Below are 18,880 nucleotides of genomic sequence, written 5' to 3'. Positions count from 1 at the left end.
TATATATATATATATATTATATTCTTCTTCCTACGATTACAATTGTAAATAAATTTATTAAACAAGTAAGAAGAAAATTGATATTAACGGAAATATATTTGTTTAGATTAATGAAGATTTCTATGTCGTATATTAAAATTTAAAAAGGATAGATGTAACAAACAAACAAAAAAAATATATATATATATATATCATATATGTAACGTAATATGTAAATGTGTACGTATTTGGCATAAGTGTGACATATTTTGAATGTGTGAAAGATATACGAATGGATAGACGTTGATAAGGCTGTGACTTTGTAAGGGATGCTAGCGTCATCAATAAAATGCGATCACTGAAGTCAGAATTTTACATTATTGCAAATTTTACACCTTATTCACTATTATATATATGTGTGTACATATAAATATATATGTGTGTATACTTGTATTACTTTCCTTTCGTTCGTCTAGCGTGTCTTCAAATATGCATGAACTTTCTTAGTCTTGCAATAGTTTACTATACTATAGTAGTTGGACAAGTTCTTTTTATTTGTTCGTGCCATTTACGAGTAAAGGTTATTTTATAGATAAATATCTTTTATTTCTTTACTTTCTTTATCTTTTTTTTTTTCCATTAGAAAAGTTCTTTCCCTTTTTTAAATTACTTTTTCTGGAATGGTTTCATCGATCCGTGACACACAATTTGGTCGAATATTATTTTTATCGTAATTCCATTTCACATTTCATGCAAATTGTTATAGTATATTTTTTGTTTCTTTCCGACAAATTAGATTATTATTAAAATAGTCGCTTTAATTTGGGTCAGGATTATTTCGTTAAAATTTATTTTTATCTTAACATCGTTTTAAAATCATTTTGGTCTATTGGAATTATTTCTTTGAAAAATGTATTTTTACCGTCAATCTCTTTCAAATTAATCCCTTTTTTCTTTGACAACAATTTTTATATTCCAAACTCATTCGATAAATCCGATAGAAAATAATAGTAGTAGTAATAATAATAATAATAATAAGAAAAAAGAAATAATTTCAATGAATAAATCGGATTTATTGATCGTTCAATTCATAAATAAAATTTCGCTTTTAAAATGTTCCTTAAAAAGAAAAAAGAACCATATTATTTCTCTCCAACGTTTCGCAAAAGAAGAAAAAAGAAAAAAGTAAACAAAAAAAAAAAAGAAAAAGAAAGAACTAAAGGGAAACGATGATAATAGTTTCAACACGTGCACGTTTTAGCAATTACTCGTAGTGGTTCTGGGATGCAATCCTTTGAGGATAGAAAAACTGTGGGAGGGTAACGAGCCTTCTTAAATTTGCAAAGCTTAATATGAACAATAGGCACGTGTCGTTAGTCGATATTCCTGATTCTCGAAAATTGCTTTCGCACGAGAAGAATCACCAGAGGGTGGTGTTGGTGGTGGTGGTGGGTTCCATGCAATTCCTAGTAGCAATTATATTCCTTGTTTCTTTTTTTTTTTTTTTGTTTAAAAAAATCTCACATTATATATATTTTACGTTGCGAGAACTAAACTAACGAGAAAGAGAGACGTAGTAAAACTGGTTCGCGTATAAAGAAGGAAGCCTAAGGGAGGGTGTCAAGAGTTCTTCTGTTCTTTGGACTCATACATAAAATGTAGATTTGCGTGTTGAATATATGTGTGCATGTATACGAGTATTTTATGGATTTGTGTGTTGGGCAAGCTGCGAATAGAATGTTTGCATAAGAAAAGAAGACTATACACTGTCTGTAACATCTCGCCATAAGCTTCGTACAATTTTTACACCACCTTTGTAAAAATTAATATTATAGGAATACAAAAAGATGGAAAGATGAAAGGGAAAAAATAAAAAAAAAATAAAAAGGAACACTCTCCCACGGAGTCGTCGGTTGTTTTTTTTTCTCGCATTTGCTTCTTTATTAAAAAAAATTCGTATTCGTATTGCAAAAATATCGTTGTCTATCATTCATGCGCGTTTGAAAATCGGTTAATCGTACAATGGCACGTATTTTTTTTCTCCTTCTTTTTCTTCTTCTTCTTCATAATTTCGCATAAGTTTCTCTCTTTGGAATGTAATTTTAACAAAAAGAAAAAACGTATTATTAAAAAATTCACACTGCATTACAACTATCGATAAGAGATTCAATCCACATTGCAAATGTTATTATTAATAAAAAAAAGAAACAAAAAACTTATAAATATACAATTATTTACACTGTACAAGATTTTCATTCTATCGTATTATTATTATTATTATTATTATTATTATTATTATTATTATTGTTATTATTATTATTATTATTATTTTGTTTTTGTTCGTTTAATTTTTTTTTATTATTTTTTTTGCAAAAAATTTGTATAAATAATTATTATTATTATTATTATTTTGTTTTTGTTCGTTTAATTTTTTTTTATTATTTTTTTTGCAAAAAATTTGTATAAATAATATAATATATATAATATTTCTATATAAATTTATGACTATCATCGTATCACTTGTAGGATGTCGTATTATCTAAACAATCCTAACATTTTAGTCATCCTTATCAAATTCCTGAGATACATTTTGAGATCGTTTTTATACAAAATATACCACAACTATGACTTATTTACAAGAAATTAATAAATTGGCTCATTAATGCGATTCATCAAGAGATCTTCTTAACAAACGAATAAAATGAGCCTGACCTATATAAAAAAAAAAAAAAAATAAAATAAAAAATAAATATATAAATTATAAATTAATATCAAAAGATATAGTTTCTCCTAAATAATCATATCCTCAATAGGCAAGTTCAGCACCCCATGGTCTGTAAGGTTTGCCTTGTTGTTGTGCGTATTGCGTAGGATATTGGCTCCAACCTAATGCACCACCACCAATAAGTGGTGGCATAGTACCAGTTCCTGGTGGCATACCAGTGGGTACACTACTAGGTGGTTCATAGTTGCTAGCTGTTGAGGTTGACGTTAATGTTGTTGCCGAAGGTACAGCAGAACCAGGGACACCGGTTGAAGATGGCGGTCCGGCAGGATGTTCTCGATGAAAACTTTGAAGATGTGAAAGGAGTCGTAACCTTAATGGATCCCTTTCATCTAAACCTTCCATGGTGACGAGATAACGTCCAACTTCAGCGGCACATTCGCTCCAACCAACAGCATGATAATCCATAGCTAACTTTGTACTGTCGTATCCGTCAGGTCCTGCGACAGAAGAATGATCAATGATCAATGATTTGTATGTATGTGTGTGTGTGAGTGAGAGAGAGTATGTATGTGTAGAAAAAGAATAGAAAAGGAAAAAGGGAAATTTTGCGATAGGTTTATTATTATTGTAAGGTAAGATGCGTAGAAGTTTTCGTGTCAGGACATCACAATGCCTTCTTACTGAAGAGTGTATTAGAGAAAGAGAGTGTTCAGATGTACTAAAAGCCTTGGCTTTGCCAGTCAGAGGGGTATTGTATCATAATAGGGTGGGGGCAATGGGACAGGTAGCGTGGGAACCGTTTAGACCCCCATAGACTGGAGGAGCCACATGCAAAGAGCTTGCACGCCAATTCGAAATACTAGCTTCTGTCCCACGACGTTGTAAGTTCTAGTAGTGTTAGATAGTTACTATTTCTATAGGAATCTTATTCCTTTTATATAAACACATAGGCACGTATTTATATTTGCAATAAAATTAAAAATGAATATTTTTAATATATTAAAAATTAGATTATATCTTATATTATTATTTGATATTTAATCTTTTCTATAATTATTCTAATTATATTATTTGTATCATGCATATAATAACGTTTAATAATAATATAATTATTATTTGATATAGAACATATAGCAACACAAATTTGATATAAAAATTTTGGGAACAAAAAATATTATTTTATAGATTGGCCAATACCTAGAGAAGATGATATAGATATATTTTCAATATTGTTCACAAATTGCAATAGAAAGATTGTGAGTATATGTGTGAGTTTGTGTAGAACTCGGTAGCTGGTTTCCCACAGAGTTCGACATCTGCCCCGGTCCGCTGCTGGCAACTCAGCGCCTTCTTCATGAGGGGTGCTAGTGCGAGCCCACCCTACACGTATACGCTAACACATTCTAACTTCTTTTCTCTCTCTCTCTTTCTTTCTCTCTTTATCGTACCGCCACCAATCGTGGGAACGCCATCGAGGAAGAGTCGTTGACTTCCTGTGCTTCCCACAGGATCTTCCAGTTGGATTCAGCACCTGCTGCTGCTGCTGCTGCTGTTGCTTCGGAGGAGGGATTCATGACAAGGATTCAACAGGATTCATGGATTGGTTAAGAAATATCGCAAAACCTGCCTCGAATCTTACGATCTAATTTTTGTTTGTTTGTTTCTCTCTATAGGTTTGTTCGATAAATCGATATATACGCGGATATATAAAAATACAATAAAAAAAAAAAAAATCTTTTTTTTAAATATCAAACACGCGATTCGGAGAGATCACATGTGATTTTTTAAATAAATTTTTTTCTAATTTACTTATCTATTTATTTATTTATTTTAAAATAGAAATGTGTTCACGGTCGAACGATTCTTTCGCGAAATTTGTCATCCGATCGTTTGTTTCTTTTTTTTTTCTTTCTGTTATTTTTTTTTTATCGACGTTACTATAAATATAAACTTTATTGAATCCGCAGGATGTTGCAGTTAGCTATTCCTCTCTTCCCCTTTTATTTTATTTTTCTTTTTTTTCTTTATCGAGTATTGCATTTCCGAGGAGTAAAATTTTGTTTTGTTTTATAAATTGTGTTCCCCTTGTACGAGGTATAACGATTATATATTATTCACACATACGAGAAACAAAAAGTGTTTTAATTAATACAACCAACATCGAGTCTATTTTTTGTTTTGTTTTGTTTTAAACGTTTGAATGCATTTTAACGAGGAAAATCTATACGAAACGGCAGATGGTCATTCGGTTATGGAATTACCGTTTCTCAGAGCGCGGTCAACAGGTGTCTTCCGGTTTAAAAAGAATCAGCAAATGACGGCTGTAAAAAGAAACAGAAAGAGAGAAAAAGAGAGAGAGAGAGAGAGAGAGAGAGAGAGAGAGAAACAGAAGGAAGTGATTGGATACGGAAGAAAACACGATTATACTACTGCAATAGAATGCAAATTGAGATTTGCATCGACCTTGACTTGGAAAGTAACTTTAAAACTTCTACTGATCGATTATGTCCGATCAACCGCGAATACGTTTGTAATAAAGTATGCGCTTGGTTGAGCAACACGAGATAAAACGAGAATTGTTATCTAGATTAAAAAGTATCGATCTTTAAAAAAGAATAAAAATATAGATTAATCGTTTTTTTTTGCGTTGTGGACATCATTATCATCATTACGTAGCACCTTTTGTTCGTTGCCTTTTTCTTTTTTTTTCTTTTTTTTGGGTTTACTGTTAAAGGACACCCGGGTGCAATATCCCTCGAAAAAGGGTTAAGGACAAGCTGTGAATCAGAAAACTGAGAAAAAAGGAAGTGGAAGAACTTGCTCAGCTCTCAATAGTTCCGTTATTTGAAATAACAGTTAGATCCATTATTGCGTATACACATATATATCTTATTTTCAAACGGATTTTGATAGTTTTCAGATAACCGTTAGCCTTACCGTTTATGTTCGAGGCAAGTGTTTTTAGTTGTGTGTGTGTGTGTGTGTGTGTGTGTGCTAATCTTACGATTACATATTTTTAAGGATTAGTCAGGAAAGGTTAGGGTTATTTCTAAAAAGAAAAGTTGTGTATATATATATATATATATACTTACCCTTGTTTCTAAGAGTACGCAAATGTTCAACGGTAAGCTGAAGTATTTCAGCCTTTTCCAATTTCGCACTGTGAGGGTCTCGAGCTGCTGCAGGCACCAATCTTCGCAGTTCTCCGAGGGATGCGTTTATTCTGTCGCGACGTTTCTTTTCTATCATCCCTCTCCTACGTTTTCGTGATGCGTGCTGACAAGAATCACCTCCGGGTGAGTTGCATCTAAAACGAACGAACGAAAAAATAAACAAAGAAATATATATGTATACGCAAATTCTTGATCGTTTTTTGAGTGAAATGAATTTGTATTGTTTTTTTTCCCTTATTGTTTAGAAAATCGATTAAATTATTTTATCGATTATGTTTCAAGTTTCTCGTAAGTTAGATGATGCATGATATATATATATATAGGATATATGGAAAATAGCGACCAATTATAGCCGTACGTATGTATTACGTATATCGATCGAACAGTCATTTTCTAAAGTCAAGGTTATTCCTATAATATTACTGCATTGAAATAGATATTAAAATATACTTACGGTTCTTTGCCACTTTCTTCGGAAAAAACGTCATCGCAATCCGAGTCGCTCATAGCTCTTTTAAGATTCCTTTGTTGATGGGCTTGATTTTGTTGTTGCTGTTGTTGCTGCTGTTGTTGTTGCTGTTGTTGGTTAGCATCTTGAGATCTCATTTCATCCATTTTCATATCAGAATATTCGTGATTAGATCTCATTTCAGTAATATCAGGTCTCATACCAGACATGTCCTGATGCCTGACATCATTGTGTCGGATATCTTGATGCCTGACAATCTCCGATCTATGCATATCATGATGTCTTTGTGCTTCCGGATGTCTTTGCATTTCTTGATGCCTAAGATCAGGTCTTTGCATTTCGTGATTCCTGATATCGTTGATGTTTGAAGATGGTGGCGGTGGTGGTGGTGGTGGTGGTGGTGCATGACGAAGGTCAGGAGGTGGTGGTCTCATATCGTGATGATGACGCATGTCAGGATGTTGCGGTTGGTAATGGTGATGAGGTGGTGGTGGATAACCCCAATGATGACCTGACGGTAAATGCGTTGGTGGTACTGCACCAGAAGTAATGTCCGATGACAAGAGCGTACTGTTCTCGTCTGAGCATGCTACTACTACTCGCCACATTTTCTCACGATGTTTTTTGTTAACAACTATTTATGACAAATTTGTATCGAAGATAATCAAGAAACAATAATGTCTATAGAAAATTGGAAGACTTAAATGGCAGTTGTTTTCGTTAAAAGTTCAAACAGTGGCAAGTGAAGTGTTTCCGCAATTATCAGAAAAGTTAACTTTTCCAGGCTAGTAGGTGTTATCTGTTATAGAATAATATCGATCCCATAACGATGCTTCTGTTAAACGGATCAAGTGTCATACTAGTCGCATTGCGGTACCAAACAAAGGGTGCACCGATCGTTAAACCTTGTCCTTGATAACCAATCGTTGTTGTAAATCGAAACGTAGAGCTTATAAACGGGATTTAATTCTTCATTAATAATTCACCACCGTAATACACCGTGTTTCGATTTATTTCGATCGACATGCTCGACAATAATACCGATGATATCACACTTATATAAAATGTCACACTATTTTAATAATTGATAAATCAATAAAATAAAATAAAAAAAAAAATGATTATAAAACGATGGAAAATTGTACGAGACAAGGTTTTAAACGATTAACAACGATCAAAAAAACACTTCTAATGCAGCACTTGTTTATCATCAGGTTCACACGTGGCACAGCTTCCTGAGGTCGCGTGTCAGGATTTGGGTGTTAAGTTGGTGCAACCGCGAGGAACTTCTTCGCGGATGCACTATATTCCCGTTGTCGCGAAGGAATATAGAAGGAATATAGTACAATATGCGTGTTGCCGGTTATGTTACTTCTTCTCCTGATGGTGCTGATGCTGCTGCTGCTGTTGCTGTCCAGTACTAGCTAGCTCCCGCACGCGTGTGCATCAGTCGCGTGGCGGCGGACGTATGTCGTGTGCGGGAGGACCCAGGGACGGCACACGAGCCGCGTGCCCTGTTTCAAGCCAAGTAGTGGGGGAACTCCTCTTGTATATATTTTTGGAGTGGGGGGGACCTATGGGTTTCTTCTCTTCCTCCAAGGTGAAAGCTTTAGCTGGGACCCCATGGATCAAAGGCGAGACTTAACAGGGAAGAGGAAAGAGAGAAAACAAGAAGTAGGGACTTTTACATGAACATTCGGTAGGACGGAGAGGGGGAAAGGGGGAAGGGGGAGAACTAGCTGAGAGATCAGGAAGGGGCGATTTTCGTGGGAACGCCTGTGGCGCTTCCTCTACTCGCGGTGTGCACACTTTTTTCTATCAAAAATATCCCTCCCCCCATCCACCCCACCCCACTCCATTCCACCTATCCTATTTTTTCCTTTCTTTATTCGGGAATCCATCTTTTCTTATCATTTATCTTATTCTATTTGATTAGAAACTATTATCTATCTTATCTATTATCATTCGACGTATTCGTCCAACAAATTTATTGGGTTACCCATAGGAATAGTTCTCTTGACGATTTACAAATATATTAGACCTAATATTTATTTTATTAAAAAAAATGTTCCCCCTAAAAGAGGAAACATCGGTTGTCTTAAACCAGGACACGAATCTAGAACCTTTCGCTTTTCGGGCGACTGTTCTGTCCATTTGAGCTATCTAAGAATAATTTTTGGAAAAGTTAGATTGACCAGATAAGTTCGTGAGATTTTTTCCTATATTATTTGTATAGAAAAAAAGTGCACACACACACACACGCGGATTTATTGATCGTCCTAATATATAAATAAAAAAGATATAAAAGTGTCGTTTTTATAAATAATTTTATTAAAAAATATACAAAAATTATTAGTTGAAATCTTTTTTTGAATAATACTTAACCCTTCTTTGCATGATGATGGAAATTTCAATCATAATATTTAGTCAACAAAAAAAGGTACTCAAAACCCTTGTACTGTATATTTGTTGTTGCTGGCAACTTTTTAAGCGACTATTGCGTACAACAAAACGCAGTTGTCAAAAAATAGCACTAGGATTTTTTTAAATATTTTTCCTTTAATCTAGAGCATTAATTACATCACCCTGATTTATTTTAAAAGAAAAGAAAAAATCATGCAAAGAAGGGTTAATCGATATATACCAATGAGTTAAAGTTAAAAGATAAAGATTTGTTAAGTTTAAGTAATGACAAAATATCGCTAGGCGATAAGTCGAGAATCTTAGTAGTTTTATCCCTTCGTCGATCCCTTAAATTGATACGTGCGCCACCATGAAATCACTTGGACGGCACCCTAGATTGGTCTCACTCTCTCCCACACCCACTGGCCACCCCCTGCCTCCTCTTCACCCTTCTTTCAAGTTAGACGCGTGCATACACGCGTCGAAAGCTAGTTCTGGGGTCTTGGATTGACGAATATCCACATACACACATACACGCGCACACACATACATACATACATAAATACACGGACGACCGACCTATCGCAAAGTACTGGACATCGTAACGCGTTAAGAACGGGGGTGAGGGCGATGGTGAGGGGTGCGGGGGGTTAAAGGAGGGAGATTTGAGAAGAGTAGGTGATCGTGAACCGTGGGGAGGGTGCGATCACGATAAAGTTCACACAGGAATCGTATGCAGCACGCGCTCGCACGATTATTGCTGGCTACCACCGTGTGCCTGGGAACCAAGCTGACTAATCGTATTGTTAACTTTTCAGTAACGATCGACCGGTTGTGATTATAAAATACATTGTCGATCATCTACTAGGTCATTGCTTAAAACATTTGCTCATTAATTTGGACAATTGCGTATTTTTTTTTTTTTTTTAATAAATATCCAAATCGATTACGTGATTTATTTAAGTGTCAGTCATACGAATATAGTTTCAACGTAGAAATAAGAACAATTATTGTTTGATATTTATTCGAACGAGGAACATTTTGATACGTTAAAATACACACACACAAAACGTAAGACAACATTTATATCATTAATTATTTAACAGTAGGAACGATTTTGTTGTCATTTAATAATGTTTAATATAATGATTAGTAAATCAATTGATTTTCGATCTAAATTGTTGAAGCCACGATTGAATGTTGCGATATTAAAAAGTTCATAATCAATATTGTAATATTATTTGTTATTCGATATTTTAAAAATGGATGTTTAATTATTTTAGTTTTATAGAACGGGTTTATATAAAAACATGAATTAAGCGAAATTAGTCAAACGAGCCACGCGTTTCTTTGAAAGAGAAATTGGCAAAAAAAAAGAGAAAAAAAGAAAGAAATGTGGATCACGCGATGGCACGCGACTATTTTTGTACGACTCGTGATCAACCATTATTCGTCGCTACGTGTGGTCCAGATTCTGGTTACCTTTTTTGAGTACTTCTTCTTCTTATTCTTATTATTCTTCTTCTTCTTTTTCTTTTCTTTTCTTTTTTTCTTTTTCTTTTTATTTTTCCCTTTCTATTCTTCTTCCGTATTCTTCGTATTATGTAGTATCCCTTTGCACCCCTTTACTAGTTTACCCTCTTATTATTAAAGGGGTACGAAGTTTTCCCACGGGTAATATTATCGTCACCGATCTTTATTCCACACTATTGCTGAGAGTTAACATTAGGCACCGTTCTAAATTATTTTAATAACACATATTTATTTTATACATATATTAAAATGACAAACAAAAATAATGATCGATTATATTATTTTGTTCAAAATATTTGTGTCGAAAGAAAAAAAAGAAAAAAAAAAAGAAGCAACAAAACCAAAAATTCTTTTTATCATCACCGATGTTTCTTATAACTGTTGAAAATTAATATATATATATATATTCGTAATACAAAAATTAGATTTATTTTTATTACATACGAACGGGAATAAGATTTGTCAGCAATTTTTACTCCGTCCCCCACGAATGTCTTTCTTTTTTTTTGTTAATACTCTTTTATATAAATAAAAAATTACAAATAAGAAATCCATCGTGTTTGAAGTGAGTCACGGGAGCATTAAAATTTGTGCAGGTCACAATATCGATGACTTATATCGTTCCGTGTCTCGGAACCGTGAGGCAGGCTAAAGTATCCGGCTCTTGCTTCCGGTCTGCACGCGACTTCTGCACGTGAAGTCACGTGGCACAAATCGAGGTGTTCCTCGCGTTTTGTGTGTAGCGTGTGTACGCGCGCGCGCGCGTGTGCTTAAGTATGTGTATCATTCGAGACAAAAAGAGCAACGTGAAGTTTTAAGTAAGCCAAAGACATCCCGATGAATGGTACTTATTAAACCCTATCTCGATATTTAAAAGAAGAGTAACAGAGACAGAAGAATTCGTCATAACACTCCACCCCCTGTCCTGTTTTCTACCCATGACCCAAAAAACAAATAACATACATTTGTTATAAATTTATACATTTTTTTGTTTTTCTCTATTTCTCTTCTTCGTATAAGAATAATTTCATTGCATTCGCGATGTGATATCTCTTGAACAAATATTTTTCTAATAATATTAATTGGAATTTTACATATATACATTTGTGAGTACGCATACGAAGACGGTAAAGTTGAGTGCAATTTTTTTTTTTTTGGTCAACTGGTCAGTCCATATTCTAGACAAACAATCGATGGAGAATCTTTTTTTTTCTTGCACGATATACATACAGGAGTTACTATAGCTCTTAGGTATATATATATATATGTATCTCCCCACCCCATTCGTAAAGCAAACATGCATAAAATTACGTACTATGGTAGGAAAATGAATTCTGAAGATATATATTCTATTCTACTTGCAAAAACAGTCGATCGGAGGGTGGACACTTCTGACAAATATATATATACTATTATTCGATATCGTTCATATCATTTTACATGTCGCGTCGAGTATCATTCCACAAAAATTATGTCGATTCATTTATCAATTATTTTACTTTATAATAAAACGATGAAACAAAATTTTATATCTAAGAGTCTAATTTAATCAATGAGTCATTGACAAATTTTGTCTTAGTTGCAGAATATTTTTTTAATCAATTTAAAACGAATGAAAATATCATTAATTTAAATTTCTTTTAATTTGAATTAATTATTTTATAAGATTGTATCTACATATATATATATTATTATTCTATGATATATATATATATATCATAGAATAATAATTCGACAATCGTTGATTTAACTTTACTTCTTATTCTTAGATATACTTGCATTGATTAACTTCTTCTCGAAGATACATTTTAAAATAGAAAGATTTTTAATTAATCAAACCTATACAACCATAGTGATAGCAAAATCTTAACTAGTATAACCTATGGTTACAGGATATCCAGTATATATTTATCTTGTTGTCAAGAATACTTAGGTTTTGGAGGGTGTAAAAGTTAGATTCGAAGGATGGTCAGTCACTCCCCCGATCGGACAACACTTGACCAGCATTGACAGTTGGGACTGTGGGACAATCGTTCGATAATTGGGTGACATTGTCTGTTTTCTGCTGGACACCTTGTTCACTATCGACGAATTCACGCCCTCTGGTTATTCTGACTTATTCTTATACTTTACGATTTGTTGCTCGTGTTTCCTTGTCCTATATACTAACGAAAATATGAATTTATTACCGATTATGTTACACGCATCGAGCAGTTACTGATATTTCGATTACAACTATCTCTCGCTTGTTTTGGATCGTAAATCTTGACCATGATTCAACTTATATCGAGCCAGTCTCTCGCGTTGACCCCAATCCTATGCCCAGATATTATATTATTTTTAATCTCTTATATTTAAATAGATACAATATTAAAATTCGAGTTAAACGAAATGATTTGTAAGTTCGTAGTAATTTTTTGTTTTGTTTTCATCGAAAACCATACGATTTTAAAAAATAATTTATTTGATCGTTAAGAGAGAAAATTCGTTGACGAATTCTACGAACGTACGTGAATCGAACAAAACGTTAGCCTAATTCCTAATAGGATAAATAAAATAATCTAGATTTTTCTTCTAAACGTTTTAGTATACCAATTAAGTACGGCACTATGCCACAGACAATCATGCGAGTTTCCAGATTTCCAAAAGTCAAGCTTCGGTCGTTTGATCGTAGGTACCATCTGTGCGTTCCTATTCGATTCCCCATACGATTAAATTGTCGGTGAATAACGAGACACGATTGAATGACGATGTAGTAGTGAATATATCACGTTAATTGATGCTTAAACTGCATTATCGCGCTGATTAAATTATCTTCGGAAACTATTAATAATTGTAAGTCGATTAAGTGGTTCATTAGGTCAAACTTTGGGTTTGTATTACGAATTATGAAATTATGTATGATCTACGATACGTTCAATCAATGTTTTCGTACTTTAACATTACCACGTATTAACATATCACTAATTGGGATAGTAAAAATTAACAACAAAAATACTGTAACTTAAAATTCTGAATTACTATACTGTACTAATGGGTTGTCTGGAAAATTGGGTGTCGATTTAAAGAAAAATATATTTTATATTACAAATATATATATATATATATATAGTAATTGACGCGAACTTTTCAAGCAAACTAATATTATTAATTACTTTTTATATATAATTATATACATAAATGTTGCATATATATTGTGTATGTGTGTACATACTAGAAGCATTTATTGCAATGGGAATGTTCGCAGCCTGAAATTATGTTCCATTTAAAAATCCACCCCAATCGTCATCGCAATTCGTTTCGGTTAGAGGCGAGTCAATTGTAGACAAGTGCATACCGCACAGAATCGTATATTAAAACGATTTTTTTAAGCGTGATTTTAAAAGGTGACAGCTGTCCGCCTTGTTTGACAGACCGGAACACCGTTTACGTGTGTAAGTTACAACGAAGAAAGATTCATTAAATTCTATTTTTTTATTTTTTTTTGGTTTACATTTACACACACACGCGTACCACGAACATACGATAAGTGAATTTCATTGTAATGAATTAATAAAATACAAATATATTTTTTGTAAATAATAAATAAATAATAAAACAATTTTTTTCACGTTTGATGAACATGCGAATTATAAACTAACTTGCTACAGGGAAACGATTTGCTCAAAGAACATAAAACGATCGATCATCGTCTCAAATTTTACAATATCACTCGTCATTGTACGAATTAAGATACATGATCGATGACTTTCCAATCGACCAGCAGTATTGTGCGGTTTCAAATGGATAATGTATGTCCTCAGAAGTAACGCGATAATTTTTCGTCATCGTAATTTAACAGTTGGCCAATCTATCGACATATTTCGTTGCAGATTTAACATAAGAAAAGTGGAAATTCATATGGGAATATAATTGTATATTCAAGTGTATCTATGGAATAATTTGTCAATGATTCTTTTCTATAGAATTCATAATTTATTGAGTATCTACGAAGAAATTCATCAATGACTAAATTTAAATTTTTAATTATTAACTAAATAACTAATTTAATCATTTCACACAATTTATATCAATTTAAGTTTTTACTTATTCATTATTAACGTTTTATGATTAAATATTTTTTAATTATAATTATTCATTCATAATTTCATTGAAAGTTATAAAATATGAATGAGACTGTTGGTAAAACAGTGTTCGTGGAGTGTCGGTAAATCAATAGGATAATATCGACATATGGTAAGTTCAAATTCGTGGCGCTTCGATCGCACCCCTGATTCTTCTTTATCGATATAGTTTTCTAAAAGCTTTACACCTAACCTATTTTGATGAGAATCACATGTTCGTGTCGCGTGTTTCTACCAAGTAAGAAAACGATTAAAAATAGTGCAAAATATGATAAATATTTTGTAATATTAATGAAATATATCTAGAAGGTGTGAAAGTGTAACAAAATGTCGAACGAAGAAGATACTGTAAAACATAAAACGCATAGAGAACGAAATGCTGGTCGTAAAGCTGAGAAGAAGAAAGCTAAAAATCCACATATTCAAGAATTAACGGATAAACAGAAAAATCCGAAAGCTTTTACATTTAATTCAGCAATTAAAGCTGAACGACGATTTCGACGTAAGCAGGATATCGAAACTAAAAAACAATATATACCTTTAGTAGATAGAACACCGTTAGAACCACCACCAATCTTAGTCGCAGTAGTTGGACCACCCAAAGTTGGGAAATCATTGCTTATACAATGTTTAATAAAAAGTTATGTTAAGCAACCGTTGACTAATATAATTGGTCCTGTTACTGTAGTATCTGGTAAAAAAAGAAGGATTACGTTTATGGAATGTAACAACGATATAAGTTGTATGATTGATATAGCAAAAGTAGCCGATTTGGTTTTACTCTTAGTTGATGCATCTTTTGGTTTTGAAATGGAGGTCTTTGAGTTTCTTAATATTTGTCAAGTTCATGGTATGCCTAGAGTCATGGGCGTATTAACTCATTTAGATTTATTTAAAAACGCTAAACAATTGAGAAAAACGAAGAAAATATTAAAACATAGATTTTGGACCGAAGTATACTCAGGTGCTAAATTATTTTATCTTTCTGGATTAATTCATGAGGAATATCTTCGGACTGAAATTAAAAATTTGGCTAGATTTATATCAGTGATGAAATTTAGACCATTGACGTGGCGTACTTCGCATCCTTATATTCTTGCTGATAGAATAGAAGATTTAACGTTGCCTGAATTGATTAGAAAAAATCCTAAAGTTGATAGGACGATATGTTTATATGGGTATGTACATAGTTTTATATTTTATTATTTAATATATGCCTGACATGTCATAAGATTGTATAAAAATGTTTGTATATTTTTTTACAGCTATGTTAGAGGAGTACCTTTAATTAAAGAATCTTCCATTCATATTCCTGGATGCGGTGATCTTAGAATTAAAGATGTAAGCTTTTTATCTGATCCATGTCCTCTTCCCGAACAATTAAAAAAACGTGCATTAGTAGAAAAGGAAAGATTAATATATGCACCATTTTCTGGTATTGGTGGGATTGTTTATGATAAAGATGCAGTTTATTTTGAATTAGCGGGTAGTCATTCGCATAAAAATGAGGATACTGGTTTAACTGGAGCATTAATGGAGACTCAAGAAACTTTAGATCAAAAGTTACAACACAGTGAACTACAATTATTTAGTGATACTGCACCTATTAAATCTCAGGATGTTAATGAAGATTTTCAATCTCATTATATTGGGGAGAATGTAGAGGAGGATGGAAGAATAAGAAGGAAAGTTATTTTTTCTGATTCAAATGAAACTGCAGCATCTATGGATGTGGATTCCGATTATAGCGAAGAACAAGATGATGATGATAAAGAAGAATTAAATGATGATGAAAATGATGAAGATGATGAAGACGATGAAGACAATGCAGAAGAGAATACAATTAAAAAAGGTATCAAAAGAAAAAATCAGGATTTACTTTTATCCTCCACAAAGAAAAAGAAAACCATTAATTTTTCTAATATTAATAACAAAGATAAAGATGTAGATGATTTTCAAGATGATAATAATGAGGAAGTAAAAAATAAAACTGAAGTAGAAATCTACCATTCTTTAAGTAAAGAATCTGATATTCGAGTAAAGAATAAAATTACAGAAGTTCTCAGTCTTTTCGACAAAAGTTCGAGTAAAAAGGACGTAGATATAAGTAAAAATGAAAGCGAGAATGAAAGTTTTGACGAGCTTAGTGACGATGATTCTCGTGGAGATTTAGAAATGGATCATTCTGATAACGATAACAATGATTTTCAAGAAGAGTCAATGAAAGAAGATAACGATGGTAATGAAAGCGAGGAAGAAGTTGCAGATGAATTTAAATGGAAGTCTAATTTAATCGATAAAGCCAAAGAAGCATTTAGAAATCGTCAAGAAAATAATAAAAGTTTAATGAAAATTGTTTATGGAGTATTTGACAAAGGTATACAAAGTAATAATAAAGAAGATGAACAAGAAGAAGAAGAAAATGATAGTAAATCTGTAGGCGGAATATTTAAAATTGTACAAGAAAAACAAAAACAAAAATTACAAGAACGTGAATTACAAAATTTGGAAGAAAATATTTTCTTTTCCAAAGAACCTTCTCGTGATTGGTTGGAAGAGGACAATAAAGTATTGTTAGTTAATTGTTTTGTTACTGGCAAATGGAAAGAATCGGAAGATGCGGAGGAACTTTTAAAATTAGATGATATGGATGACAATGAAATATATGGAGATTTTGAAGATTTAGAAACTGGAGAGAAACATAAGGCAGATGATTCGCAACCATCAAAAGAAAATGAATTAGACGAAAAGAAACAGCTTCTTGAGAAAAAAAGGAAACTCAAAGAACAATTCAATGCTGAGTATGATAATGGAGAAACAAAGACATATTATGATGAATTGAGACAAGAAGTTGACAAACAAGCAGAAATAAACAAGTCAGAATTCGAAGGGATAGATGACGATGTTAGAGTTCAGTTAGAAGGTTATCGTCCAGGAATGTATGTACGTGTAGAAATACAAGGTGTTCCTTGTGAAATGGTTATAAACTTAGATCCATCATATCCGCTCATTATTGGAGGATTATTGCACGGAGAAGAGAATATCGGTTATGTGCAAACACGAATTAAGAAACACAGATGGTATCCGAGAATATTGAAAAGCAAAGATCCTATAATACTTTCTGTAGGTTGGAGAAGATTCCAAACGTTACCAATTTATGCTAAATTAGAAGATAATCTTCGTAGTAGAATGTTAAAATATACTCCTGAACATATCGCTTGTATGGCACATTTTTGGGGACCTATAACACCACAAGGTACTGGAGTTCTTGCTGTTCAAAATATTGCTACAAGAGAACCCGGTTTTAGAATAGTAGCTACTGGATCCATTGTAGAAATGGATAAGAGTACTCAAATAATGAAAAAATTAAAACTCACTGGTGTACCAATGAAAATTTACAAAAAAACTGCATTTATCAAGGATATGTTTAACAGCACTTTAGAAGTAGCTAAATTTGAGGGTGCCAAGATTAGAACAGTTTCTGGTATTCGTGGTCAAATAAAGAAAGCAGTTTCTAAACCGCCAGGTTGTTTTCGTGCTACGTTTGAAGATAAAATATTATTGAGTGATATAGTTTTCTGTCGTACTTGGTACAAAATCGATGTACCTAAATTCTATAATCCTGTAACGTCGCTTTTGTTACCTCCCGCGGAAAAGAATCAATGGCGTGGTATGAAAACTACTGGTCAATTAAAACGAGAAAGGAATATTCATGCAACTGTTAATACTGATTCACTTTACACTCCTATTGAAAGAAAAGTGAAAGTATTTAAACCCTTGGTTATACCACGTAATTTACAAAAAGAACTTCCCTACAAAGACAAACCTAAATTTGGACCTGATCCTCACACGCGTAAGACTAAATTTGCAGAAAATAGAGTTGCAGTGGTGCGAGATGCTAAAGAAGAAAATGTTGCGCGTCTTATGAAAATGATTAGAACGGCATACGCGGATAAGCAACAGAAACTTAAAAAAGCTACGACAATTAGGATAAAAGCTCTCAAAGCACGAGTTAGAGTAGAAGAAGCTAGAAAATTAAAGAGACAAAAGGAAAGTAAGAAAGAAATCTTTAGAGATCTTAGTAAATTAAAAAAAAAAAGTAAAAAGATGTAATTTTAAAATATAAACTTACGTACGCTTTTAATAAATAACTCCTTGTAATTTTAATTTAGTTATTTTTTATGTCATTTATATTTTATAATATAAAGAACCAGTAAATGTATGCATATTTCTGTATTTAAAAGTATTATATACAACGTTACATACATTTAGGCGTTTCGATGAATTAAAAAAATGTTTATAAAAATTATCATGGATTATTAATAAGTAATAAGTAATATCAAATTAATATTTTCATTCAAAAAAGTAATATTATATTGACGTTATTATATATATAATTGAACTTTAAACATATTAAATTAAAAAATAGACGTGCGTTTAATAATTGACTTTAGTAGTCCACAAGTTTTCG

The 18,880-nt window shown here is 32.6% G+C and overlaps 2 protein-coding genes across 2 annotated transcripts; one reads left to right on the top strand and one right to left on the bottom strand.

Moving 5' to 3' along the window:
* Window positions 1-2,770: 2,770 nt before the first annotated feature.
* Window positions 2,771-7,867, bottom strand: LOC106787530 (hairy/enhancer-of-split related with YRPW motif protein-like). The gene is made up of 3 exons (XM_014749956.1): window positions 6,335-7,867; window positions 5,800-6,014; window positions 2,771-3,204 (listed from the first exon to the last, which is right to left on the bottom strand). Exons 1-3 carry the CDS (start codon window positions 6,955-6,957, stop codon window positions 2,786-2,788), a joined length of 1,257 nt encoding a protein of 418 aa, XP_014605442.1. The 5' UTR covers window positions 6,958-7,867; the 3' UTR covers window positions 2,771-2,785.
* A 6,734-nt stretch (window positions 7,868-14,601) lies between these two features.
* Window positions 14,602-18,535, top strand: LOC106787521 (ribosome biogenesis protein BMS1 homolog). Its single transcript, XM_014749945.1, has 2 exons — window positions 14,602-15,587; window positions 15,675-18,535. The coding sequence occupies exons 1-2, from the start codon at window positions 14,737-14,739 to the stop codon at window positions 18,520-18,522; spliced, it is 3,699 nt and encodes a 1,232-aa protein (XP_014605431.1). The 5' UTR covers window positions 14,602-14,736; the 3' UTR covers window positions 18,523-18,535.
* Window positions 18,536-18,880: the final 345 nt, after the last annotated feature.

The sequence above is a fragment of the Polistes canadensis genome, unplaced genomic scaffold, assembly GCF_001313835.1.
Source record: "Polistes canadensis isolate GaletaPanama2010 unplaced genomic scaffold, ASM131383v1 scaffold_4, whole genome shotgun sequence".
In the NCBI taxonomy this organism is placed as follows: domain Eukaryota; kingdom Metazoa; phylum Arthropoda; class Insecta; order Hymenoptera; family Vespidae; genus Polistes; species Polistes canadensis.
The sequence above is the reverse complement of the archived record's forward strand: the minus strand, read 5'-3'. Positions and strand labels throughout refer to the sequence as shown.

Bases quoted from the DNA above. Each gene is read 5' to 3' on its own strand.
- LOC106787530 (XM_014749956.1), bottom strand. From the start codon at position 6,957: ATGTGGCGAGTAGTAGTAGCATGCTCAGACGAGAACAGTACGCTCTTG. The intron at 6,015-6,334 runs GTAAGTATATTT...CGTTCGTTTTAG, and splicing joins GAAGAAAGTGGCAAAGAACC to ATGCAACTCACCCGGAGGTG. The intron at 3,205-5,799 runs GTAAGTATATAT...CTTCTGTCGCAG, and splicing joins GCGTACTCTTAGAAACAAGG to GACCTGACGGATACGACAGT.
- LOC106787521 (XM_014749945.1), top strand. From the start codon at position 14,737: ATGTCGAACGAAGAAGATACTGTAAAACATAAAACGCATAGAGAACGA. The intron at 15,588-15,674 runs GTATGTACATAG...ATTTTTTTACAG, and splicing joins AGGACGATATGTTTATATGG to CTATGTTAGAGGAGTACCTT.